At 49.3% G+C, this 27,790-nt stretch overlaps 2 protein-coding genes across 12 annotated transcripts in view; both read left to right on the forward strand.

Moving 5' to 3' along the window:
• Positions 1 to 27,790, forward strand: part of BOK (BCL2 family apoptosis regulator BOK) — a 173,047-nt gene that overhangs the window by 98,538 nt on the left and 46,719 nt on the right. The window lies entirely within an intron of this gene.
• FARP2 (FERM, ARH/RhoGEF and pleckstrin domain protein 2) overlaps positions 1 to 27,790 on the forward strand; it is a 63,784-nt gene that overhangs the window by 17,093 nt on the left and 18,901 nt on the right. For 8 of the 9 annotated variants that reach the window (XR_004623710.1, XR_004623709.1, XM_034655581.1 and 5 more), the window contains exons 6-12: positions 3,076 to 3,223; positions 10,419 to 10,514; positions 12,709 to 12,872; positions 13,159 to 13,227; positions 13,728 to 13,785; positions 16,147 to 16,399; positions 27,202 to 27,380. Coding sequence is in view for 7 of the 9 variants with exons in the window: in XM_034655581.1 (XP_034511472.1) it covers positions 3,076 to 3,223; positions 10,419 to 10,514; positions 12,709 to 12,872; positions 13,159 to 13,227; positions 13,728 to 13,785; positions 16,147 to 16,399; positions 27,202 to 27,380 (967 nt within the window). In the remaining 2 variants the exon portion in view is untranslated. The remainder of the gene's footprint in view (positions 1 to 3,075; positions 3,224 to 10,418; positions 10,515 to 12,708; positions 12,873 to 13,158; positions 13,228 to 13,727; positions 13,786 to 16,146; positions 16,400 to 27,201; positions 27,381 to 27,790) is intronic. The other variant, XM_034655582.1, reaches the window with a different exon arrangement.

Raw genomic sequence — 27,790 nt, forward strand, 5'->3', positions numbered from 1 at the left:
TGATTAATAATTATATATATATATATATATATATATATATATATATATAAAAACTCATGAAAGCCAGTTAGAGGAGAAATCGGGATGTGCTTCATAGAGGACTAAACCGGGACTCTTTCCGTGGTAGTGCCCCCATCCCTGAGCTCAGCTGTCACTCTCTGGGCTCTCATGGTTCTTTTTTTTTTTTCCTAAAGATTTTTATTTTTAAGTGATCTCTACACACAACATGGGGCTTAAACTCATAACCCCGAGATCAAGAGTCACACACCCCATCGACAGAACCAGCCAGGTGGCCTCTCATGGTTCTAATGTGCTGACTTTATCTTCCATAGTCATCAGATAGTTGTAGCACTTCTTTTCTTTAAATCATTTTTTATGGTGGATTTTTAAAGACAGTGTGGTACCTTCATTTTAACCAAGATAAATTTCTTTTTTTGTTGTTTTTTTAATATTTTGTCTATTTGTCAGGGGGTGGGGCAGATGGAGAAGCAGGCTCCCTGCTGAGCAAGGGGCCCGATTCGGGACTCTGTCTCAGGACTCCAGGATCATGACCTGAGCCGGAGGCAGATGCTTCACCAACTGAGCCACCCACGCGCCCCTGACCAAGATAAATTTCTTACCTAGTATATAGTATCTTCCTTGGCCCGCTAGAAACACACTTCGGTAATCACTGAATAAGATACTGAAGGAATGGTTTTTTACTTTTATCACAGTTCTGATGGATCTTTGAGATTGAAGAAAAAGATTTGAAAGCTGGTGTCTTGATCCTTTGGGGCTGCTGTAAACCGAGCACCCCAGGCTGGGTGGCCTGTAGCCCACAGACCTTGATTTCTCACAGTTCTGCAGCCTGGAAGTCCGATGTGGAGGCAGTGGTGGGTTCAGTGTGCTGAGGACCTGCTTCCTGGTTCATAAATGGCATCTCGTGCTCTGTCCTTACAGGGTGGAAGGGGCTGGGAGCTCCCTGGAGCCTCTCTTTGAAGGGCACTGATACTCGTGAGTCCTCTGCACGGCCCCCTCCCAAAGACCCCCCTCCAAATACCATCACGCTGGGAGTTAGGCTGCAGCCTAGGAATTTTGCAGGACACAGACGTTCACCCTGTAACATTCCACCCCCCCATAATTCATATCCTCCTCACATGCACAATATATTCATTCCATCCCAACAGCCTGAACGTCCCCACCGTTCTAGCACCGAAACCCTTCCAGACCCCTAGCCTCTCCTGAATCTCATCTTGGTGAGGTCTGGCTGGGACTCCGGCTGTGGTTCTGCCTGAGGTCAAGTCTCCAGCTGTGAACCTGTGAAAACAGAATACTGTGCTGGGGGGCAGCATGGGATTGGCACTCCCCTCCAAAGAGAGAAATGGGAACCAAGGGAAGGGCAACAGGTCTCAGGAAAGCCCAAAACCCAGCAGGACAAATGACATGAGATGTTAAGGCTCAGGAATAATCCTCTTCGGCTCAGTGCTCTGCCCTCTGGGCAGCCCTGGCCTTAGAAACCAGATGGAGACTTTGGGGCCCCCAGCCTTCCCCTCATCCACATGGCCTGTGATGGGAGGGACAGCCTTGACCTGAATTGCCTTTGGGGTCCTTCTCCCACTGTCCTGATTTCGGTCCATACTGATCTCCTCAGCCGTTTAGCCACGCCCTTTGTGTCCTCATTTTCTGTGTGCATAGGCTGAACATTTTCCTAATCTTAAAATTCTGCTTCACACGTCCACCTCTCAGTCACTTCTGTCTTGTGCTTTCCCGTCAGCACTCAGGAGCCCGGGCACACCTTCCCGACTTGGCTTAGAGTCTCTTCAGCTGAACGTCCAGGGCATTGTTGGCACGTTCTGCCCTCCACAAAACACGACATAAATGTCATTCAGCCATGTTTTGTGTGTGCCACTTTATAAAAAGGATCACCTTATCTCCTGTTTCCAGTAACATCCCTCACTTCCTTCTGAGGCCTCGCCAGAATAGCCTTCACCACCCTCACGTCTACCAGATTCTGTTCACAAAGCCTTAGAGCTTCTCTGAGAAGAAGGGCTTTCTCTGCTCTCTTCCTTCTGAGTCCTCACCAGACTCTCCCTCAGCCCCCCTGATCCCAGCTGCACCTCAGAACCCCCCCAGCCTCTGCCTGGTACCCCACTCTGAAGCTGCAGCAGTGGGCACTGGAAGCGTTAGGGACGAGCAAATCTTGGGGCGCCCGGCCGGGTCAGTCAGTGGGGCATGCATTCGGTTAAGCGTTGGACTCTTGGGCTCGGGTTGTGATCTCAGGGTCTTGGGATCAAGCTCGCATACCCCCCTGCTGCAGTGTCTGCTGAAGATTCTCTCTCCCTCTGCTCCTCCCTGCCACTTGCTCGCTCTCTCAAATAAAAAATCTTATATAAAAAAAAAATCCAAAAGCTCAGACATTTGGAAGTAGGAGGAAGGGTTGTTGATGGAGATCTCGCCCCACATGTAGGGCTCAGGCCTTGACTGGGGTGCTCTGACTAGGACCCTCTCCCCTTGGCCCAGGTGTGCCCTGAGCAGCCTCCTCCTGGAGGCTGGTCCGCGGACATGGGTCACGGGCTCTTCCCTAGGAGCATGACTGGACTATGAACTTGAGAAGCGTATTTTTATTTAGTTTCATAATTTTGTCCTTATAAAAGTATATTCTAATGGTTAGAATTGTACATTATGAAAACTTTTTTTTATTAATGTATTGAAATGGGTTGAATGAGATACTGATGTTATCTTTGGTATTTCCTGCATTTAATATTTGTCTCTGCGTGTAACATTTGCATGTGACTGTGTCAGTATTTAGGACGAAGTATGAGGCTGAGCATCTAGTGAATAGAAAGAGAACATTCTGCCCGTCAGGAAATGGATTATAGGATAAAAGGAAACAGACAGTTTCTTTGGTCTGCGTGTGCAGTATGCTGCATTTCTGTGGGTAAATAAACTTACAGTGAGCGGTCCACTCAGAAACAAACTTCCTGCATTGGATTGTTCTATTATGTTTAGTTTTCCTAATCAGTTTTGTTATATGTTTTGGCTTTTTGAGAACTGAAATTGTTTTCAGTGCTGTGATCATGCCGTCCTTTATTATAGGGGCCAGACGCCTGCCGAGTCGGATTTCCAGGTGCTTGAGATTGCCCGAAAGTTGGAAATGTATGGCATTAGATTTCACACAGCTTCTGACAGAGAGGGGGCCAGAATTAACCTGGCTGTTTCCCACATGGGTGTCCTCGTGTTCCAGGTAGGGAGGGCAGGGGTGTGCCATGACTTGGTGGGGCTCGATTTTAACACGTGTTGGTCAATTTTTGTTCTGATGCATGAGGTCTTGGACTTGGAGGAGGAACCTTGCATATCTTCTGATCCCACGTCTCGCTCCGTGGAGCAGTTTTTTCCTTGTCCCTGTCCTCACTGTCACAGAGCCCTCTGCCTCCCCGCCCCAGGGCACCTGGTCACATGCCACCTCTGATGTTGACCCATAGGTCATCCCCATAGAACCTTCACCTGAAACACTGGCTCCTCCCTGCAGAGACCTCTCCATGCCTCAGGCGTGGACCTGCGGCAGGTCTGGACGTTCTGCACTGTGAGGTGTCTGCGGTCGTCATTTCAGGACATAAGAATAGAACAGACCGGAAACTGTCAGAGCCTGTTAAGCATGATAACTGTCAGTACAATCTTCGGAAATCTTTGTGTTGGTTATGTATGGAGAGGCAGATGGCTCCATAAAAGGCCACTAAGTTCTGCCTGCAATGAAACACGTGTGTGCTGGGGTTCGTGGTATGGAAACATCTGAAAGCAGCTGCTAGAGTGCAGGTCTCCGTGGCCTGGAGATGCTGGAAGGGCTCCCCACGTCCTCTTACCCAGGCTCAGTGGCCCACTTGCTACTGTGATTCCCCCTCTCGGGAGCCCTCTGGTCTGGCCTTTGCAAAGCTGCAGGCCTCCAGTTGCACGTAGACATCCTGCAAAGGCCTGCTCCGCGCTGACCACCATGGGAGGGTGTGTCCCGGGAATCCAGAGCTCCTTCCTCTGTGGGCTCTTGTTAACCTATGGTCACCTAAACAGCTCAGCTGATCCAGGCCCCCGTAGCCAAGCCACACGTGTACTCTTTTTCTTTTCCTTTCTTTTTTTAACCTAGCCATCAAATTTTCAATTTCCTATTGGGGGAAAAAAAATCTTATTTTGTAAACAGAATATTAATTGTGTTCTGTCGTATACTGACTGACTGGTGGAGACCACACCAGGCACACTGAGTGAGTTGATGGACCCAGGGCCTTCTACACCTGCTTGCTCACATGACAGTTCCTGTATCGTGCAGAAATGAAAATCACACATCCACCCCAGTTGAGCTGAGGTAATTTTTCCAGAAAAGGGTAAATAATTTGTAACTGGAAGAAGTTAAAAGCAGGGATTAGAGGGGCGCCTGGGTAGCACAGTCGTTAAGCGTCTGCCTTCGGCTTGGGGCGTGATCCTGGCGATCTGGGATCAAGCCCCACATCAGGCTCTTCCGCTGGGAGCCTGCTTCCTCCTCTCCCACTCCCCCTGCTTGTGTTCCCTCTCTCACTGGCTGTCTCTATCTCTCTGTCGAATAAATAAATAAAATCTTTAAAAAAAACACAAAAAACAGGAATTAGAAACTTCAAATTAAACACATTAGATGGTATTCATTTTTATTCCCTCAAACCCCCACCAGAATGACAATGAAGGAATTTTTTTTTTTAAGTTTAAACTAGTAAGAACAAAGACTGGAAAAGGAAACCACGGAAGATGAGCGTCAGCGATGTTTTGGAAGTTGGGAATTGGGCAGATGAGCAGGAACGGTGCAGAGTAGGAAAGGCTGAAATCCCACAGCCTGCTGTGGGAAGGGGGGTCAGGCTGCTGTGTCCCCAGGAGTTAGGAGGGGTGCCTCTGAGGGCCCGGGGCAGGCGGGGGCTGGGAACACCTGATCTCATCTGCGGGAGGAGCAGCTGCGGCCCCTCCCTGTGCCGGGAGAGGACGGGCCCTTCCTCTCCGGGGTATGGCTCAGACAGTAGAGATGAAGTGCCCCACTCGGAGTGGAGGTTTAAGGGAAAGCCTCTAATCTCATGTTGCCACGAGCCCTCCCTATGTCTGCTCCCCTGAAATGGTGGCCAGGCTGACATCTTAGAGACAGGAGACTGTGATGTCCAGAAAGTCCACATGGCCTTATGGGAACCCTGGAGGTGTTAACATGGGGGCATCCCATGGTAACGGGCCTGGGTCCTTACCCCAGCCCACAAAGAGCCTCCAGCCAGCATTTTAGAGCCTTCTGTTTTAAAGACCTTCATTCGGAAATACTTTCAATCCTACAGAAAAACTGTAAGAATTAGAACAGCACGTAGAGCCCCCATGTGCCCTAACCCCAGCTTTCACTCGTTCTAATATTTTACACCTTTGCTTTGTGGTTTGCACTTCCCCCTGGCATGCTTCCTCACCCCCCACTCCATGTACACGCACAACCACACATGAACACACATGCACACACAACTCTTCTGAAGCATTTGAGAATGGGTTGTAGACTCCAGAACCCTTGACCACTGAAGCCATGTATTTGTAAGAATAGAACATTCCCTTACCGTTATCACTGAGGCAGCTGATGTGCTGGTCATTTTCCAGTCTTGTCAGCCAGCCAGTTGATGTCCTCGTGGCTGTTATCCCTGCAGGACAGGGCCCAGTCTAAGACACGGCGTTTAGCTGTCACACCTGCCGTGTCCTTCCAGTTAGAGCATTTATTTTTTTTCTTTATCTTTTAGGACATGGACAGTGTTGAACACAGTCCTTTTTATTTTTAACAGGACGTTGTCCATTTGTGGTGTGTCAGCTGTCCTCCTGGGTTTAGATTGAGGGGACACAGTTCCAGCTGGGCCAGTACCCAGGTGCTGTCACATCCTTGACAGGAACTCACGACTGAGACACCACAAGGCCTCACTGGTGGTGTGAATCTTGATTCCTCCTTTCCAGTCCTTAATTACTAGTCTTGGTTACTAGTTACTAGCTTTAGTTATTAGTTTTTTTCTTTCAACCAGTAAGCAGTCCGTGGAGAGACACCTTTAAGACCATGAGGTTATCCTGTCCCTCACCAGGTCGCCCCTAGATCTCTGGTCACGGACTCTTGTAATCCTGGGGCCTCACTTTTAAACTCAGATAACCAAGGGTCACCAGAAATTTGAGGACATCCTCTCTCTTCAAGGACAGATACCAAATTAGTGTTCAGCAGAAACAGAGCCTGTGCCAGGAATGGAATGGAGAAACACTGTAGAACCCTCAGAGAGGACGCCGTCTTCTGTGTGTCCCACGGGCAGGATACAGAAAACTCACTTTACACTGTGTCATGCTCATGAGCAGTAGGAATCGGACGTGTAAAATTTTTGTCTTGTAATTTTAAATGGTAGCCTTACCTGTAATAGTAAAATATTGGTAATGATGATCAGGAGGCTGGTTCATCCATATTATGAAATGTCAGCCAACTGCACAGAGGATGTGGAGGTTTTCTGTGTCGTGATATGTAGGATATTCAGATGCACTGTTGCACGGAGCAAAGATTCAAGTGTGTGTAGTTTGGTACTGCTTGTGGGGAAAAGAGGGAGAATGACACACTCTTTACACCATACAAAATAAACAGGTGGCATTAATAGCCACTGGGAAGGAAAGGCAGCTGCAGGCTTTGGGAGTGGGTGAGAAGGGGCTTTTCCCTGCAGACTCATCCTTGTACCTTGAGGTTTTGAACTTTGTTGGTATATTACTGCCTTAAGTTTTCCGGAAAGCCTCACAGAAGAGAAAACCTGCATTTCTGAAACATGAGAGGTGTGCAGTCACAGGGACACACGGAGGACAGGAGCACTTGCAGATCTAGAAATGTGGTAGCAGAAAGGACCATGCTTCAGAGTGAGGCTGTCTGGAACATGAAGTTGAGGAAATCTCCACAGAGCAGATAGAGGACTCATGATGCAGGAGGAAAGTGCCAATTCAGCACAGAAGACCCAACATCCAGCTCCCAGGAGGCCCAGAGGCCACAGCCCAGAGCAATGGAGGAAACCGTTACAGAAATCATGTGAGAAACGTGTCCAGAACTTAAGGCACAAGTGTCCATATTGGAAGTGCCTACACGTTCCTAGTATAGTGGATGAGTAAAGATCACTGCAGGACACACCAGCATGAAATGTCAGGATGGAGGAGAGGACCATAGAGCTCCCAGGAGGAGAGGGAAGGAAATGGTATCTGGCTTGTCAGGGGCAACACTGGAAGCTGTGAGACGACGGGGCAGGCAGTGGTGCAGAACATGAAAGAAAATCATTTCCCACCCAGGATCCTCTGCCCAATCTAACATGACTTCTGTGCAGAGGAAATAAAAGCATTTTCCAGATATGCAGTTTTTCAAAGGTTTGACTGCTGAGCACCCTTTAAAGCACATGACCAGAGGAGATAACAGACCAGGAACAGCAGCAGAGGGGCCGCACGTTGGAGGCCGGGCCCGGGGAGCACCCATCAGCACACAAGCAGCATGGAGAGAATTGTTTCCTGGATCAGACCCCACTGAAGAGTTTTAAACTCTGCAGGGATGGGGCGCCTGGGTGGTACAATCAGTTGAGCGTCTGGCTCTTGGTTTCAGCTCAGGTCCTGATGTCAGAGTCATGAGGTTGGGTGCCACGTCAGGCTCCGTGCTCAGTGCAGGGACTGCTTGGGGTTCTGTCTCTCCTTTTCCCTCTGCCCCTCCCATTTGTGCTCTCTCTAAAAATAAATAATCTAAAAAAAAATTCTGCAGGAGCATCTGGGCTGAATTTATGATAGGAACACAGAAAATTGAGTAAATGGAAAGAGGCACTTAGTATCTCAGGGAGAATTGAAAGTAAAGGAGCAAAATAGAATTATGATTCACCATGGCTCAACCTGTGAGAAGTACTCACATGATCAGTAATATAAAAACCAGATTTAACATTCAGCCTCCGTGGAGCAGGTGTGGGAGGGCTCAGGAGGCCGGGTCTCCAGCAAGAGCGGAGCTGCTGAAGGGAGTGCTGTCTCAGCAAGAGGGCCCAGAATGGCTGGGTTTTGTCTCAAGCCTTCCTAGACGTTTATAATTATGCCATGGATTACTGGATAAAAATTAAAATGAAAGCATTAGCCCTGAGTTTTTACAGCCAGTGGCTCAGTTTTAAAAGTTGTAAAGTCTCAGAGTCTGTCAAGGTGAGGCAGAGCCCATGAACACTCCAGTCGTGATCGGGTTTTGTTTCTCCTTTTGACTTGTGACAGTGGTTAAAACCCTGGAATATAACGTCTTTTTTATTTTGACCAAAAGAGAAAGTGGAAAGGTGAGCAGGCTGACAGCACAGTGTGCGGCCTCTCGCAGCTGGTCTGTGTCTGTCTTGGGGGGCACAGTCTTTGCCTCGCTCACAGTCCCTGCCCAGGCATGTAAACCGTGTCTGGAGTTAAAAGTGGCCGGGGTGCGGGGGAGGGCACGGGAGGGATGTTTCTGGGTTTTTTTGTTGATGTTCTGTATGTGGGTTATTTTTGGTTTTTTGCTTGCTTTTTTTGAGAACATAGTTGAAAATTTGAGCAGAAAGTAGAGTGATTAGTGTTTGGGCAGTAGTTGGAAATCTGGGATGCTTCAGTTCTCATGTAGACTGGAACATTCCTATCTGGGCTTTCAGGACATCTCTTAACTTGGGAGTTGTTTTCATGGAGATGTAAATCACAGACGATAAAGTTTACCACTTTCCAGTATATATTCATTTCTTCTTAATGTGTTTACAGAATCACGCAGCCATCGCACTGTGTGATCCAGAGTGATTTTAATCACCCACTGCTCGCCCTGACCTCCACTAAGCTGCACCCTGCCTCGGGCTCTCCTCCTTCCGGGCTCTGCACCTAAACCGGGTCCTCGCACCTGGCTTCTTCCTTTGTTTTCAGAACAGGTCCGCATGGTGGCGTGTGTCAAGTCCTATCCCCTTTTAAAGTTGAAGGTTGTTGGAGTTTCTGAAGGGAAACTTCATTCCCTACTTACTGCCCCATCTCAAGTTTGCAGAGAAGAGTGAATGATCATGATGTAGAGTAGAGGGGAGAACACCAGGAAGATCTCTCAAAACATTGAATTTTTATTCTGAAACAATTCAAAGCTTACAGAAGAGTTACAAGAACAGTACAAAGAACTTCTTCACCCAAGACCTCCATCCAGATTTCACCAGTTGCCCTAATCTTGTTTGTTGCAAGAGATCCAATCTAAGGTCAAGCACCATGCCCTGTCATCTGCTCTTTCCAGTCTGGAACATTCTTCCTTCTTTCCCTGATTCTCATGATTACAGGCCAGTCATTCTGTGGAATGACCATAGTATGGGCTTGTTGAATACTTGCTGATGATCAGACCCTAGGCTAAGCTTCTTGGGTAAATCACGGAAGTGACAATGTTCCTAGTCAGGCTGCGAGGTAGCCCGCAGTGCCATCTGTCCCATTGCCGGCGCTGTCAACATTAAGTACTCGGTCAGACGGCGTCTGACAAGCTGCTCTACTGCAAAGTTACTTTTTGTCCTTCATGATAAATAAGCCTTTTGTGGAGAGAGAATTTGAAGCCATGTATATGTCTGGCTGGATTACTCTGATGGCTGCCAAATGGTGACTTTTTCAATGCCATTTTTTGTGCTCCTGGAAGGGTTTTCTCTCTGCTTTCTTACTTCATATTTGCTTACTTCCTATCACTGTGGACTCGTGGATTTGTATTATAGTCGCATCACAATTTGAATTATAACAATTCGGGTTATACTCTTGACACTTGATAATCTGCTGCTGTCACTATTTATTTTGATCTGTGAATTGTCCCTCATTGGCCCTTGGACATCCCCCCAAGTACTCGCTTGTGCCCGGTGGGCACCTCCCATCCCGATGAGCACTTGTTTGCTTTCTTAGACAACAAGATATTTCAGGGTCAGTTTGTGCTTTGCCCACTTCACCCCAAAGACTGAAGAGCCCTGGTCTTTCCAGTGAAGCGTCATATCTAGAAGCCAAGACCCATGTACACTCAGTGTGCCCGTTGCTGCTCCGAGCGTCAGGAGCTCACACCACCGGCTCCCGCTCCAGGGCAGCGCCCCACAGCCCCAGCCCAGCATTCTCCCTTCCTGCAGCAAGAATCCCAGCTCTGCTCCCACCCTGCCTGGCCACCACCATTACTCCTCCTGACTACCCTCTTTGTTCAATATTGGAATTGATAAAAAGTAATTTGTAGGAAAGCCTTATCAAAGAAATGAAGTTACCCTCCTAAATTCCTATGTTTAGTATGAACACTTTAATTCAGAATCATTCCAGATACAAGATGTCAAGTGCATTGCTGTGCTATCTGGCAAGGTTGTAATGTAAACATTCTCTATTTCATAAAAAGGTGTGTGTGTGTGTGTGTCTGGATTACCAATGTGTCTGAGTGTTCATCTCTTGAATTTCAGGGCACCACTAAAATTAACACTTTCAACTGGTCCAGGGTCCGGAAACTCAGCTTCAAGAGGAAAAGGTTTCTCGTCAAACTGCACCCAGAGGTCCGTGTAAGTATGATTTCAAGCACTTTCTGAATTACAAGAGAATTTATTCTCCTAGAATATTGACTTGGTAATTATTTTATGAATCACTTCCACATCATGCCACAAGAATTTAAGGACGAGATTTGGATTTGGGGTGTGGAAGGGCTTTGGGTAATCTGCCCAGTAGGTCTTGCTACTGAGCGCGGGTCAGCGTCACTAACGGGCTGCTTAGGCCACTCGTCGCTGGGCCGGCTTTCAGGTTCAGCAGGTCTGTGGTGAGAGAGAGAAGCTCGTATTGAGAACAGTACGCTGATTGCAGCATCTCTGTTCTCTAGGTCCGGAGGCTGAGACTCGAGGTATTTAACTGTGATCTGAAGCCCTTTAGCAGATTAGTGTTAGAGCTTCTGTCCAGAGTAAGGGATGTTCCCAGTATTCTCATGTATTCAGAAATTGACCTTTCGTTAGCTCTAATTGGAGAAGGCTTGATTTTCAGAAAATAAATACTCCTTCCTTTTGAGATTTTCAGTCGATAAAATAATAATTACATGTGAATTTGCTGAAATGGGTAAAGATGGAAAATAGTACATGTCTATACAGTCTGATAGGAAAAATCCAATACTTGAAGAAATGCGAAGGTGTCCGCGTTGGTACATTTCTAGTGCACAGAGGAGGTTAGGAACTGAGAGTAGATTAGCCGCGCCGCTGCGGGAGGAGGCTGACAAGGCTGTCTCAGCGCAGACCCACTGTGAGTGGTGGGCAGAGAGGCTCTCCCTAAGCTTCTGAAAGGCGCTCTGTTAGCCAGAGCTTTGGTCACACAGCAGGTGCGCGTGCTGCATGCATGTTTACTTTCTGTGGAAGCACGAAAGGGTGGCTTGTTTCTTTCTTTTCTTCTTCTTTTTTTTTTTTTTAAGATTTTTTTTATTTATTTATTTTTTTATTTATTCATTTTAAGATTTTATTTATTTATTTCGCAGAGATAGAGACAGCCAGCGAGAGAGGGAACACAGCAGGGGGAGTGGGAGAGGAAGAAGCAGGCTCCTAGCGGAGGAGCCTGATGTGGGGCTCGACCATAACGCCGGGATCACGCCCTGAGCCGAAGGCAGACGCTTAACCGCTGTGCCACCCAGGCGCCCCTAAGATTCTATTTATTTATTTGACAGAGAGACATAGAGTGAGCACACAAGAAGGGGGAGCAGCAGAGGGAGAGAGAGAAGCAGGCTTTCTGCTGAGCAGGGAACCTAATGCAGGGTTCAATCCCAGGACCCTGGGAACATGACCTGAGCCCACGGTGACACTTAACCGACTGAGCCACCCAGGCACTCTGGATGGCTTAGTTCTTATTCAAATATTTGTTGTAGGAATGAAAGGAGAGTCTAAGGAATACTAAAAACATACACAAAATGCAGGTAAAGGGCTGCTCTTTTCTCTGGGTGCAAGAACTGTTTCTGTTGCGGTTCTGACAAGCTAAGAAACGAGGGGGATCGCTGCTCCAGCACACTGAGGCTCAGAGCCACAACGACACCTGCCCATGTCATAGTTGCAGCTTGTATCCCTCAGCACTTGGATTTCAAAGACTGAATATAGGAGTCCAAGTAGGATAGTCTTTCTGGAAGGTAATTCGGTAGTATGTCACAGGGCTCAAAAATGTGCATTGTTGGGACACCTGACTGGCTCTGTTGGCAAATTGACCCTAGGGTCATGAGTTTGAGCCCCATGTTGGGTGTAGAGATTACTTAAAATAAATAAATACCATTGTTTTAATGTGCATTATTTTAAGCTCAGTATAACATTTCTAAGAATCTGAGGAATAACTATGAGAGAGAACTCAGTAGTGAGCCTTTGAAACTGTGTGTCCTGGACATCCAGAACTTCCCCAGAACCCCACAGGAAAATGATTGAGCAACAGCATATGAATACTTGTCTGACAGAGAAGACGCCCTGGTTTGCTGGGTGCCGTGTGTCACCAGGGTACACTTGTAAATGTCAGCAGTTGTGGAACCGTGGGTGACTGCATTCTTCTGATAATTTCTGCAGTGCATATGTATATACTGCTTTTCTTCTCTTAAATGTAAATGACACCAGAAGTCTTTACAGATAACTTTCAGAAAAATATATTTTCCTAAATTTTTAACATTGGAATACATAGCCTGTTATCTGAATGCTTCCTCATTGTTTTTCTTGAATTAGTTACTTTTGAACCTTTGTGTTTTGTTTCTAGGGACCTTACCAGGACACGCTGGAGTTCTTGTTGGGCAGTCGAGATGAATGCAAGAACTTCTGGAAGATCTGTGTGGAGTATCACACTTTCTTTAGACTCTTTGATCAACCTAAGGCCAGAGCTAAAGCCGTCCTCTTCAGCAGGGGCTCGTCCTTCAGATACAGGTGCGGCACCACCACCCGCGCGGGCTCTGGCGGCTTTGTAGGCTGAGACTGTGGGCATCCCTGTAAGAAGCGAGTGCTGTGAAATGTGTCAGAGAATTACATGCAGCTAGGAAAGCTGGCACAAGCATATCAAGTAAAACAAAACAGAAAATCAGTTATGCTTCCTACAAAGCATAACTTTAAACAGATGTGTGAACTTAGAGGATCGGCAAGTGTTACTTTGCCTCTGTGGAAAATTAATGCTGTTCTTGGTTCTTTTCTTTAAAATCTGAACCTTTATTCACAGTGGAAGAACTCAGAAACAGCTGGTGGATTATGTCAGAGACAGTGGAGTGAAGAGAGTTTCGTACGATAGGTGAGCACCATGGTTTTTATGCTGTGAAGTATGTGCCTTTCAGATCAGGGATACACACATTTTGACCTTGATCTGAACAGACGTCCTCTTACAGACATGAGCCTGTGCTTTGACCCTGGAGTCACATTAGCTTTGGAGGTAGTGGGTGAGCATGGTGGTGCAGGTAGCGCGTGCAGCCTCGGGCCCCGCCGCCGAGGCTCTGCCCCGTGTAGTCTGGCTCACGTAGGAGGTTTTCAGGTAGCGTGGTAGCTTCTGAATCCGAAAATTCATCTTGCTGTTTCGCATGTGGAATTTGTCTTCGGTGTGGGGGATCCTTTTACCTCTTCTACGGTATCTGTTTTTATTTGCGTCCTTGCCTTCGGTCACCCACGTGTTTCTAGCTGGACACCTGTGGCATGTTCTCAGACCTTAGCCCCATTCTTCCCCAGGGCACGGCTGTCCTCAGCACAGGTACCAGGAGAGGCAGGCGTGGTGGCTCACACCTTGTTCTCTGTTTGCAGGAGACACAGCAAGACTCGGATGTCTGTTCGTGCTCTGACTGCAGACTTGCCAAGGCAGGTTAGTCCTTCTGGTTGAAGCACACATGATGTTAATCGCCTGCGCACTCCTTTGGAGGATAAGCTGGCATTGCTGTAACAGGAGTCTTAGAGTCAGTCCTGCTGTTTACATGGAGATTCCAGTCCTGGGGCTGTTTGCACAAGAGGTGTCCTAAGTAAGGAGAAAGCTTTGTGCATTGAGACGTGCGTTACGGTGTTTTTCTGACACTAGAAATCTGGAGCGCTACCGCCTGTGCTGGGTGACTCACTAGCACAGTACTGGCTGTGCCCATTCAATGAGGAGTGCTCGAAAACCACTAACGGTCTCGTTTTAGGAGAACAGTATATGGCTGTGGACACACGAGAATGGGTTGGCAAATGAAACTAGCAGGTTGCAAAGCGGCCTGTCTTATAAGGTCCTCATTCTGAGCTGAAGTGACAAATAGATGCCCAGAGAGGACAGGCCAGAGGCATAACCCTCAGAGTCCCATGTCCTCTCTGAGTGACAGGGCTCCAGGCAACTTTATTTTCTCTTCGTACTCTTAGTTTTCTGCAGTGGGCTCACACTGCTTTTTGTTTTCAGGAGAACAAATGTATGAATATTACCTTTATAAAGGCTTGCAACGGTGTAAAATGCCAGCTTAGGGAACTAGTTTACTTAATTAAACTATATTTACGGAGTGAGGTTTTTTTGCTAATATGTTAAGGGTTAAAAGCAGGAAACAAATTTATATCTATGTTTGGCATGATTACAACCATTAAAGCAAGGGCACACACACAGGCGCACGCAAATACTTCACAGAAAAACACTCGGCCCCCGCGTCCAGAGTGTGGAGGCAGTGGACAGAGCCGGTGTGGCCAGACATGCTTCCCAGCTGCCCCACTAGAAGCTTCCTGTTTTCAGGTTTGCATGTCAGCTTCCACAGCTTCCATTACACTCGCTGTTACCATGAGATGTCGTCACTGCCCGCTCAGTGGCTGGGGTTTCGTGGATGATTTTTTATTTCTGCACGATGTTAGTTTTTGTTGGCAGTTGGTCATTCGTATTGTTACGGTATTTCCAGAAGCTACACTTGCACCTCACCTATCAAAGCTCATGTGTCCCAAACTTTTTAAATTGGATCTTTTGAATAAAAACGTCCTTTAGCTCTTCTAGGTATGTTTCCTATTTAGGAATTTTTTGCTAAATCAGTTGAAATTAAAAGAATTTATTTTTGTTTTTTTAACAAAGCTCAACTTTTTGAATAGCCTAAAAGAGTATGCATGGGGGCACCTGGCTGGCTTAGTCGGAAGAGCCGTGCACCCCTTGACCTGGAGGTCGTGAATTCGAACCCCACGTTGGGCGTGGAGGCTATTTAGAAAATAAAATAGTATGAATATATAGCATGAATATCTAAAAATTGCATTTAAACTTTCAGTTCTGATATTGTCTTTTAAAAACCACAAGAGAGTGTTGACTTTGGTTGAATGATGAGGAAAAAGTGATGTGATGAGTGTCTGAGCAGATTGACCTGTGGCCTGAGAGCTGCTGTTCTGTTTCTGGTCGGTCGCCCCTGTGGCTTCTTCCTCAGCACTCAGCCGTGCTGCACGCTGCTCCTCACACCCGAGTGACTCAGGACTGCTGGTGGTACTTGGGTCTAAACATGCTCTTGATGGTGATGTGCGTGTACGAGTCATCCGGAGCTTCCCGGAGGCGCGACTGTGTCTTGTGAGGGCTCGCTCTGTGTCCCTGCGTGTGCAGCTGCGAGTGAGGGCCAGACTCCCCCACCTCTAAGCCTCTCCTCGGTCGTGCTGGGCGCCGCAGCGGTGCTGCCGAAATGCCTTGCGCTCCTGGGCCGCTGGCCTTCATTGCCCATGTGAACGTACCAGCGCACTCCGTCGCTCCCTGGCAGTGACCTGCTGAGCCGTGAGTGCCAAGTGCAGCAGAATCTGGATGTGTCCCTGTGGGTGCTTTGCTTTAGGGTCTTGTTAGCTGAGTGGTAATGGCTCACACCCTCTGGCTGTGATTTGCCCCCCAGAAATGAAGAGCAACCACCATGTCCTCGTGCAACTTCAGGATGACACGGGACACCCGGGAGACATGAGTGCACATGGCTAGGTTTTCACGATGGAAATTTTCTTCATTGTAGACATTTAATAACATAGGAGAAAAAATGAAATTATAAGGGATTTTAAACAGATGATCCTGGGTCCTTTTGGAATCCTGTCTGTATTTACAAATCTTCAGTTCTAATGGGGAAAGTCTGGTCAATTGCCCTTCTTAGCAGAGGCTGAGATAGAAATGTGTGGACATACTAGCCTGGGTCCAGTTAACTCTGCAACTTTCTAATGGTAATTTGTAATTTTATGTGTTCCTTTTTTCTTCTTCACTTGTGATCCCCAGAGCATCTCATTCACCGAGGGCATGAGGACTTCTGCGTCCCCATCTTCAACAAATGCCTTCTTCTGTTCGGTTCCTACATCCCCTCTGGCCCCTCGAGGCCCGCCCGATTTCAAAGACAGCAGTGGCTCCCTCACAGAGCCCCAGGCTCCTGATGCCAAAAGGCCAGTCGCAGAGAGGAGCACCGGAGCAGCAGCCGACAGCGATGCCCGACGGGCCCAGTCCCCCGGGCCCCCTGCGCTGCAGCCTTGTCAAGGTGTTGGGTTTTGTCGTGTTGTCAGGAGTTGTAGCCCCAGCCGTTCTGTGGGGCAGAGTCACGACACCACCGTAGACCTAGACGCAGGGGGCGGCGGCAGGGAGTGCAGAGCCGCTGGTAAAAGCGACCGTGGGGGTGGGGGTGGCAGTGGCTTGGTCATGGGCTCAGCACCCCCCAAGGGGGAGCCTCCGCACGGCCGGCAGGGCAGTGCAGGGGGGCCTGTTTTCACATTGACAAACGCCCGGCTACAGGTGTCTGAGGAGTTCATAGACGATGACCCGGCAGACATCTCTTTCTTCGCCGGAGGCTCAGAGGCCTTTTCCTTCCCTTACTGCGCTCTCGCCCCACGGGCCCCTTCCTGTGCTCACCCAGGCTCCGCCCCGTCCAGCCCAGGCAGGTACCCCACTGAGGCCATGCACATGCGTGTAGAGCACGGTTTTGGATTTGAGGGAGATGGTGGCTTTGGTGGCGATGTGCACCCCTCAGACACGTCCGAGCTGTTTGAGGTGAAAGCACAAGCCAGCCTGATGCACAGCCTGCTGAGCCCCTCGGAGACCAGCTCGCTGAGGAACAACCAGTCCGAGAACAGCTCCCTCAGCAACCTGCCACTGCACGGTGGCTTGTCTGTGCGCACCCCTAGCTCGGCCAATCAGTCCGAGGCCAGCTCCATGGCCAACTTCCCAGCCTGCTCGGTCCGCTCTGAGGCCAGCTCAGCCTTCCAGCTCTCGGACATAATCGACCAGTTAGAGCAGCTCAGCTACCCACCCACCACAGCTGAGGACTCCAGCAGCACAGACACAGATTCCTGGGGTGCAGAGGCCGGGGCCCCCCTAGACGTGAGCCTTTTCTTCAGCAACCCTTTTGCACAGACAAGTGGAGAGAGAGTCATTTTTGATTTGCAGAGCATAAAGAATTTGACTCCCGGAGAGCGGATAGATAAAAACTCGTCTTGACCAGTGCTGGGCTCTCTTACGGGATGACCCCGCCACACACCCAAGTGCAGCGAGAGCGCAGATTGTTGGCTTTTAGACATAGGAAGGGATTCTGTGTTTGGGGCTAGATACTCCTCTTTTTCCTAATCCTCTGATTATCTGTTTTGAATGTTGAAGGATAAAACTTTTGCTTAGAATGATATTAAAAGGCTTAAGATAGTTAAGTATTTCTGGCTAGGGACTGATCAGTTATTCTTTACAGCTTTATTTTTCTGGCATATGCTTTGTTTCAACTAAAAACTGGTGCTATACGTGTTGAATGTTCCACGGTTCTGATTCACACTGACCTTTAATGGAGTATGTGGATTATGCCTCCTACTGCTCATGCTTCACTGGGGTGGGGGTTTTGTTTGATTTGTCCAGCCGCCGCACGAAATCTCAAGGACGCCCTGCAGAACCCAGACCCTGGGAAACGCCATGGAGGCCGCAGCTTCCTGCCTGCTGGGCTCTCCGGCTGCACGTGGTGGGGTCCCTGGCACGGCCCAGGGCGCTCTCCGCGCCAAAGGCTTCATCCGCTAACTTTAGACTTAGACGTAGTGCTGTGTTTAGATAGTGGGCTTGGAGAAGCTTTGGTTTAAAATGCAGTGTAAGTTTGAACTATTTTCTTCAGAACCAGACGCATCAGTCTGCCTGAGGGTTGGTGTGCAAGCTCTCCTCAGAGCTGTCTCCTTCAGACCTAGGGAGTGGGTTGCTCACCCCAGGAGCTCTGCACATGTCAAGGCCTTGTGTTATTTCTGTGTGGGAATGTCGTTTCCTTCAGGTCAGGTGACTTATACACAGTCCCCAGCTGTTCTTAACAGGCCCCATTATGGACCGTGTCTGTTCCCGAGGCCTTGGGAACCGTCATGGGAGCAGACGGGCCGAGGTGGCCTTGCCCATCAGGCGGGGACACCTGCCAGTGCCGTGGCCTGCGCCACTGTGAAGTCAGGGCTTCTGCCCACGGCATAGACTGTCCCCATCTGTGGATGTCAGAGGAGAAGCCTGGACACACACTGTTGACTTTGCCAAATAAGTCCACAGTTTTGTTTTTTGGGTATCTGTAGCTTTTTCCTTCTGCTCCCATCTAGTGGAGCAGTGTTAAAGGCTAAGTTTCTTAAATGTCCCTCAGTAACTACAGGCCTCCCCTCTGATCCTGTGTGCAGGATCTCGAATGCTCTGCCTTAGGGACATGTGAGCGCACACCAAGTAGTCTGCCGTCTGTTGCAGGAGCACAATCTTCCTTTTGTCATCAGTGTTGATTGGACGCCAGCAGAGGCTTTTTGCTGAATGAATGTATAGATTTTCCGTGTTTGTAGCTGCTTAAACCTACGCCACAGTCTCATTACTGTGGTCGGGGGGCCAGTGCATGGCATGTGCCCTCCTCGCTTACCCCACCCCTTATCCCTGAGGCCTGCCCTCTGTGCAGTGTGAAGGTGTCGTGGCACTCCGTGTCGGCTGACTAGTGTCTATGGAGAGATGCCGTGACCTGGGGGGAGGGGCGGTAGGCGGGACATTTAGGAAGCACAGGGTGGAAGAGCATGTTCCAGACCCTTTGTTTCCCCTTGGTGTCCCTCAGCAAACAGCCTTGGATCTGTGCAGTGAGGGGTTACTCGCTGTTATGTGTGCATGTTTCTCCTAGACCTTAGTCGTCAGGATGGCTCCCTCTCTTCTAATGAATGTGCCTGGCGTTGCCCTCAGCCAACCTAAGTTGTCGTGTGTCCAGTGTCTGGGCAGCAGACCCCACGGGGGTGGGTTTGAGCCAGCCCTGCTCCCTGGCACAGCCAGGGCTGTGCCCGGCGGCAGGTTCCTCCTCACCCTCCCATCCTGGAGGTTCTAAGTACCCGCTGCTCTCCCGACAGCTTCTGCCAGGCCTTCCTGTAAAGGGCTGTTGTTTCTTCAATGAAACTTCATTTCCTGGAGTTCATTTTTTAGCTTTTTATTTAGAAAGTTTGCAAAATATGCAAAAGCAGAACGGGGAGCAAACACAGCCCTGCCACCCCCCATCCATCAGCGTTCCCAGAGGCGGACCCTGTGCATGGCCTCCGTCCTTTTCCTTCTCCTCCGTGTTTGGTGCTGTAGCACTTTCGTGTGTGATGGTCCTCAGAACTTCTGCGTGCACCTGTGGAGCTCGAGGACACCTCCTCGCATGGCACTACAGTCACAGAATCCGTAACCCCTTGCTGTCCTCTAATACCAGAGACGTACTTGAATTTGCCCTGTTGCCTAAAGTGCCTGTTAATACCCAGTGTATTCAAATTGGGCTCCAAACACAATCCGCTCACTGCACGTGGCCGTGACCACTCTTCCCATCTCATCTTGTTGAGAAGACCCCCACTTCGTGCCAGCGGGAGAAGCTGGGCCCCTGGTCCTGGCTCGTGTCCCTGCCTCTGCCACCACCTCTCTGCCCCTCCCCTGCTTCTCTGGAGGCTGGACCCAGAGCTGCACAGACCCCAGACCACACACCCTCCCCCACACCTGCCATTGCCCCACATCCCCCACATGGCTGGGGCCTCCACACGGGGCAGCACATGGGACAGCATGGCTCTGACGCCAGCCCAGCGCCTCAGACACTCAGTGGGCACCACCGGAGCGGGCGTTACATCCAGATTTCTCTGGAGACGTTTGTAAGAGCTTTTCTTTTCCAGAGTGTTCTTAATATGTTTAAGTTTGCAGATTTCCTTTCTAGAGAAGCCAGTTACTTAGAAACCAGTTGTGCCTCTCCTTGGAGGTGCCCACCGCTCGTGCCTCCCTCCCCTTTTGCATCTGGGTGAATTGTAACCCCCACCTGAAGGAAATTTTTGAGAGACCCACGGAAAGTGAGCCCGAAGGACATTTAATGCTGCGAATAGCTGGCAGTTTAGGCAGCAACATTCTGTCTTATCTTAGTAAGAGATGGTTTACCATAAATACTGAGACATCTGGGACGGTTCAAATTGAGGGTCAGTACTTCCTGAAGCAGCATTGGGTCTTTCTTTTGTTCGCTTATGGCTATGGACACAGTTGCCTTGTCTGCGGAAGCCCTCATGTTGCGCAGTGGTTCTGTGCGTGCCGGATTCTAGGATGAATATTCGTATCTGAGTGAGACATGCGGAGTGGTAGCCAGCACTTCTTACGTCAGGAACCAGTTTGCTGAGTGTGCAGTTGACACGTGCCTGCGGAGTGCTGACAGTTTTCTCCTTGAACGTGCTGCTCTCCTTGGCCAGACGCAGGCCTCATTTCCGACAGGAGGGGTGCCCGCCCACCCTGCACAGCCGGGAGCCTGGGGGCCACAGGCTGACAGCTCCCCTGCCACAGACAGTGCTGACTGCTCCTGGTGAGTCTGCCTCACAGAGTCCACCTGCTCTAGGCAGACTAGTTATTTTTATTAGTTATCAAGTCTATTTTTGTATTTAAGTTTCCCAAGTCCAAGTATTTTATGTAAGCCAGTATATGAGTATCTAAAGTCTAGTAACAGTAAAGTTTCAGTTTAGTGAGATTGACCGCACTCAAACAGCCAATGCTGTGTACTGTTTAACTTCTTACAGCGCAGGTATGGACGTGCGGCTCTTCTGTACTCCAGAGGAATTCTCTAAGTAGCGCAGTGTAATCGTGTGATCGACACAAAAGAGTGCATTGGTGTCGGGTGTACAGCAGTGATTGGACAAATCTGATCGTGAGCTGTGTCCCCGCACAACCTCCTGGCAGTCCCAGGGACCATATTCCCCATGCTGTCCCTTTTATCCCTGTGACAACACACATTTTTAAAATAATAGTAACAGTAGATGGATGGACAATAAAAATAAGACCTCGAACCGTTCAGGGGGAAACCTGTAGCTCTGTTGGCCAGGTCGTTCCCCTCTGTGTTGTTCACAAAGTCATTTATGAATCACGCTGTGTTGTCATCCTTTGGTTTTCGGTGCAAGCCCCTCCACCGTGGGCAGCCCTGCCGGAGTCACTGTGAGCACCCCTCACGCTGTGGCTGTGATCCCGTGGCATCCACACAGCACGTGAGCCGCGTCCCTGTGCGTCGTGTGTCTGTGTGACATTCGATGTAGCGCCTGTCTCAAGGCGCGCTTACTCCCTCCTGGTTCATGGAACATCAACAAAGAAACCCGTTTCTAGAACAATGACGTCACAGACGACAATGTGAACGTTCTTCTGGGCACTTACAGTTTAGAATTTTAGTACGTGTTCTCAGGGCCAAGGGGTCACTCTGCTGGGGTTTTGCTCCGGTCCTTGTCTTGAAGTTACGGAGCTTGTCATGCCAGAGCGCAGGTGGCCGCATTGGCCCCTCTCCACGCCGTGGCCGTGCCTGAGGTGTCCTGGGGCGCTGTCTTTTACCTAAAAGCATCCACCCTCCCCTAGGAAATGTGGAAGAAAGGAACTGGCACTTCCTTACGCACTTAATTTATTCATTCTCTACAGAAAACAGTGATGTTGCCTGGTACTTACAACGTTTGTTTTCCACTGAAATTGCCGTATAAATTCGCAGATGTGTACTAATTCAGAATTTGTTCATTCAATAAAATAAGGAAATATTTACTATGAACTTTTAAATGGACCTTTTAGCTTCCTTTCCCTCTCCTTGTTTGTAGTCCTGACTTCCACATATTGAAGATCGTCTCACATAGTAAATGAACCCCTGAAACAGCTCCCTAGTGTTTTCACAGCCTCGTCACTGTCGCCTCTTCCATTTCATAGGCTCCCGAGCAGCAGACCGGCACCATGACGCTGTACAGATGGGCTTCCTTCAGGTGTGGACAGGGACGTCCCTGTGGAAGGCCAGCAGGGGAAAGGTGCCCTGCGTTTTCGCAGTGTTAGCTCACTCTCGGGGCTTTCCGCTCAGGCCTGACACGTGCGGCCAGCGTGCAGACGCGGACTTGGGGGGCTGTGTTCTGTGCTCTGGCCCCAGCCCGTGCCTCTGAGGTGGTGGCCTGTGGAGGCGCTGTCCTTCGGCTCGTAGCGCGCACAGAACACTTGCTGTTGGCTGCTTAATTCTGAAGGTGAGAACATTGTTGCCCTTCCTCCCCCGTCAGCTAGAGTCTACCCTATAAAACCTCCAACCCAGAGTGTGGCAACTGCTCGCATTCTGATCAGGTCTTTACCCCCATTCTGAACTTGAGTTTCCCACTTGGCCAACACAAGCCTTTGCCGCTACACTTCTCCAGCCCCACTCAGGCCTTGGAGCGTGGTGGATACTGCCCCCACCTCCTGGTCAGTGGCTGCTGCCAGCCTTGAGGGGGCAGGTTCCTGGCCTCTCTGGGCACTCTGAGCTGCAGACACCTGGGAGTGGGTGCCGGTCTCCTGTGGGAATTCATGGTGCCGAGCACCCATGACAATTAGGGCAGGAGGCACGTGGCAGTGAGCTCCTGCTGGAGCTCGGTGTCTGTGCCCTGCCACAGGCCAGAGCAGGGTGTTGTGGCGGCGGCAGCAGCCTGTCAGCACAGACTCCCCAAACCCTGCACAGTTGGTCACTTCCCCACGTGGGGGACGGTGCATCATGGGCATGTCTGTTCCCTCCCATGACACGCGGGCCCCGCTCTCTGCCCGGTGCCCCTGCTCGGGGTGAAGTGGTAACGAGTAGTTCCCCAAGGAGGTGTTTCATTAACAAACCCGGATTTCAAGAAACTGCTCAAAAGCATTTGTTTTGTCCATCCCATCTCTGGGTTGACTGGTTACGACGGCAAAAACTATATGGCTCTTATTTTTGAATCCTGTTAGCCCAGATTACAGGTCTTTCCTGATGAGCGTCACCCGCAGGCTCTTTAGTTCTTGGGATAGTGTGTTTGGGGTACCTTGCCCCCGTCGCTCCGGTAGTTCTGAAGCCGCACAGACAAGCTGTGTCTTCTGTTAGAACCCACACGCAGGGGACTGCACGCCTGCGGGTACTGACCTGGGCAGACGGCCCCAGGTGTGACTGTTACAGGCTGGAACACATATTTTCCCTAACAAGGAAAGAGTCTTGTTTATCCCTTAGCAAGGAAAGCCTGAAAATGCTTCTTGGGGGCACCATGTGTGTCGATGTCGCCCTCTGAAGTTCAGGTCGCTACAGCCACACCCACAGCCCCAGGCCCTGTGTGCCAGACACCTGCTCACAGCCTTGTGGGTGAGGCCCTGGGTGAGCCCCCAGTGCCATGAGAGGGTGCGGCACAGGTCAGACCCTGCCATGCCATTTGGCAGGTGGCAGAGATGAGGCAGAGGAGGGCTGCGATAACAGAGAGGGGACTAGCATCTGTACCCCGCACACCAGCCATTTGTCCTCCTCCTGCTTTTATTGTTGAGCCTGGTTTTGGATAAAAGTGGCTTATGACATCCTAGTCCGAAAGTGCAGCCAGAAGCAGTTTTCTGCTGACTTGTTAAGCTCACATTTACCTGGGTTCTTGATACAGTTTAGCTTTTTCCTTCCATAGAATTAACCACCTGTTGCAAGCCAAAGAGGGAGTTTGTAGCTCCTACTTCCTGCGTCATGTTAACCTTCAGACTTGACCTTGAACTTCGCAAACCAAAGCTGATTCTTCTCCCACCTCAGGCAAAATTGTCAAGATTGTTTATTACAGAGTTTTGAAAAAGAATTTAATGGTATGAAATGAAAATACGCTCCGATTTTGCTCTGATGTTGATCTTTCACCACCTAGTTAGGTGAATAAAGTAAAGGTGAACATAGAAGGATAATACTGTGCTTTTTAAAATGACATTTCAAAAATTATAAGACAAATACTTAGAAATTTTTGAAAATAAAAGCACCTGTCAGAGTTGCTTACTCTTGACAGTTTGAAATGTTTTGAGTGTGTGTCCTTGAAGATGATAAAACCTTCTAACTCGCCCCTTTGAGCTCAGAGCTTGTCTTGAACCACAGGTTGGGCGGTGTGGACCCCCTCCAACAGGAATGTGGAGTTCAGGAGAACATAACTAGATTGTCTCTATCCATTTCAAATAACTGGATGCTGGAAATTGAAGAATTTCCAAGAATTCCTCGACCACAAGTGAAGGAATCGGTCGTTCTCAATGCCGGAGTGGGGCAGGAGGCTACCACCTTTGTGTCTAAGCGGATTCGATGGTAGGGACTGTCGTAATTCAGAAAAATCTTCTTGCAGTTTTTTGGTAGAGGACGTTGGACACAGGAGTCTGTTTTTACAAATATTTAAGATTCTTTCCTTTCCATGGCAGTTAAGACTAAATGTATTCTGTGGTATCTAAAACGATGTTTAGCATTTTAAAAATCCTAAGACCTGCTTTCTGGTATGCACTGTCAATGTCAACAGGGTTTTCTGCGGCAGGGAGCTTCTAACGTTAGTGCCCTTGCACCCCCACTCCATGCGTGGTACGGAGCCGCGGCCTCGAGCACTGCTGACTCTGCCACTCTAGGAACGCACACCTGCAGAGCTGCGGCCCGCATCTGTGTTCTCCGTGCGGTGTGTGCGTAGCTGACCGCACACGTGATGTTAAGGCTGACCCGCACAGGATAGGGCATGGAGCCGTGGGTGCACACACCGAACAGCCTCGATTGTAGACGGGCTACATGCTTATGCCACTTGCTTGAAAACTTATCTCCCCACAGATTTACTTTGTCTGGTAGGATCTGTGTTTACATAACGTGAAGTAGATATGATTTATAATGTTTTGCTGTAGCTGACAGTTTTAATAAAAACAAATGTTTAATGGCAGTTTGTGGTACTTTTTAATCTATTCACTAAATTATGAGTTGATTATTTTTGTGAAGTGTCTGCAGTGATCATATCAAAGATGACTTTGAACCTCCCTAGAACCACAGTAGTTTATTCCAAATGAGCAGTCTACCCTGTAGGGGCAGCTCCTTTCACAAGTTCATCACCAAAGGGGCAATTATCGGAAGCTGCATTCTCTGATTCGATGGCCCGACGAGCCTGCGCTGGCCGTGGCCTGTTTGCCGGCCCTACGGCCCGTGGAGCCTGTTCCTGACGCTTCGGGGGGGGCCAGCTCCTCGAGCTCCACCTTCTACTCTTTAAACATAAAGTCAAGTTTGCAGCTGCTTTTTGGGAAACTGTCCACTATTAACTTGCAGTAGGACTGCCTGTCCTCAAGGGAGGCACTTTGTAGGGCACTGAGGGACGGATTGGAACAGTGAACTTAGCTTATTTTCATAACTAGTACGTGTAAACATCGGGTCTCATGCTTTGAATGGTACAATTGAAAAATAAGATCTGTTGCTAGTAGCTTCTGAACTTTTTTCTGAATTCTCTGTAAAAATATCTCTATTCAATTCTGGGCCTATTCGGGACAAAAGGGGGTTTGGAGTATGAATCGTAAGTAGCTCATCTTTGGGAACCTGCCCCTTCCTCACGTAGGGGGTCCTCCGCGCTGCAGGGACCAACAGAGCCCTCGGCTCCTGCACTCTGTGGGGCAGGGGAGACGAAGGAATTCCATGTGATTTTAAGGTTGCTTAGCGTATCTTAAATGTGTAATAAAAGCAGATTCTAATAAACTGGTTGTTAATAATTTCACACTCTTAACGCTGTCCAGGTTTACACTGTCAGTGAGTGTCTGCTCACGTTTTCACTGCGCGAAATCCTGCAGGAAAGCTCTGTTGTTATAGCATTGCTAGGTCACCCCCAGAAGCCCTGGGCGGGACCCCTGACAGCACACTGCAGCCTTCCAGAGCTCCGCATTTGTCAATGTGAAAATAAGGACCCTCCCTGCAGCCTGCCGGCCGTGCTCATGCCTGTCCAGTGAGCAGGCGCTTGGCACAGCGGTGTCCTCCAAGGAGCTCCTTTGCGCTAACCTGCCTGCCTGGACACATAAACATGTTTCAGGCCAAATAAGCCAAGTTTTGGTTTTATAAACTGTCACTGTAGGCGACTGCATTTGAAGTCTGTCTAGGGCATAAGAGGATCGTGCTTCGAAGCCAGCGGTGGGTGGGGAGGGGAGGCACCGGGGGCTCCAGTCCAGTGACTTCTGTGCAGCACTGTGTGCTCACTCAGTTGCAGTCAGAAATCATGGGAGTTGCGGAGCTAGGACGGCTATCCGTTTGTAAACCTAAGGTAAATTTCTATTATAAATAGCTTCTAAGCCCATTAATTTCTTGTATAAAACTCTGCTGTAAGGATAGCTTTAAAACTTGGCATTGAACAGTTACTGATTTCCCATAGAAAAACATAAGAAATAACCCTTCGAGACTTCACTCTTGGTAAGAGATCTCCTTTAGTACAAAATGTATGACGGAGTAGGTCTCATCAGCAGCCGTCTTAGAACTAGGCCAGAATTTTGGCTTCTGCCTAGTCAAAAGCAAACATTATTTAAAGAAGAAAAGTATTGGTTTTGAGGTATAATTCTAGAAAACTAATACAAAATCCTTGTTCATTAAAAATTCAAAGAAGTAGAAAACAGTATCGTAAGTTTACGTGATCCAGTTTTTTTTAATGAGCGAGTGACGAGTCACACTTTTGTTTTTCAGATCTATTAGCCCCGCTTGGACACCTCGTGTCCAGCCTCTGCAGTCTGCCTTTCCTTGAACGTGCACAGAACGTGCCCTCTCTGATCACGCCTTCTGCTTTGCACACTTAACGCTGCTGCTTTTTATCACGGTTGCGCCCTGTGTAGAGCAAAGGAAAACCTCTAAACACACTGAGCCCTGGGCGTCCAAACTGCCTGTGGTTGGTCCCTGGCGTTGGATTGGCCAGCCGTCAGCCTGTTTTCATCTCACTTATGTCACAGAGAGAATTGCACGTGATCGAGGCTTTGTTTATACACCTACCGGAAGGCACCTGGCGGTAGCATTAGGCTAATGTTGGCTAAAGCGCGGTTAGAACTGGTGTCTAGCCAGCGCAGTGGACCTTTCTCATTTCTCGCTCCATTCCCCGCCCCGTTCAATTCCAGGCCTTTCCACGGAGAGTCCTCAGCCTTCTCCCTCCACCCGGAAGAGCCCACTGAGCCTGAGCCCTGCGTCTCAGGTGACTCTTGACCCAGCTGGGCAGGGCTTATCCCCCCTTCTGAGCCCTGTCCTTAGCGACGCTGGCGGAGCCAGGATGGACAGCGAGGAGGAGCCGAAACACAAGGTGGGCACTGCCCTAGCAGACAGCTTGCTGCTGGTGGACTCGGTTTGCAGGGAACCCTGAGCGGGCAGGGCGGGCTCTGTGCGGGGGATGCTGGCTCTCCCAGTGAAATCTGTCCTGAGAGCCGCACATAACCTGGGACTTCTCAGCTACCTTTGCGCAAAGGCAGGCTTCCTTAATTCATTTCACGGCAGTTCCTGGGACCTGTGGGTTTCAAGTGGGGATGTGGGGGGATGGCCAGGCCTTGGGGAGCCCTCAGCCTCCTGCCCTCCCTACCTTGTTGGGCACTCTCTTGAACAGTGGGGTATTTGAGAGGAGGGGAAGGCTTAGGTGCCAAGGGAGTATGACCAGGGACCCCATCTTGTTGGGCTCATGGGTGAGTGGGTTCTGAAAGATCGTGCGGTGGGCGGGGG

The sequence above is a fragment of the Ailuropoda melanoleuca genome, chromosome 2, assembly GCF_002007445.2.
Source record: "Ailuropoda melanoleuca isolate Jingjing chromosome 2, ASM200744v2, whole genome shotgun sequence".
Taxonomy (NCBI): Eukaryota; Metazoa; Chordata; class Mammalia; order Carnivora; family Ursidae; genus Ailuropoda; species Ailuropoda melanoleuca.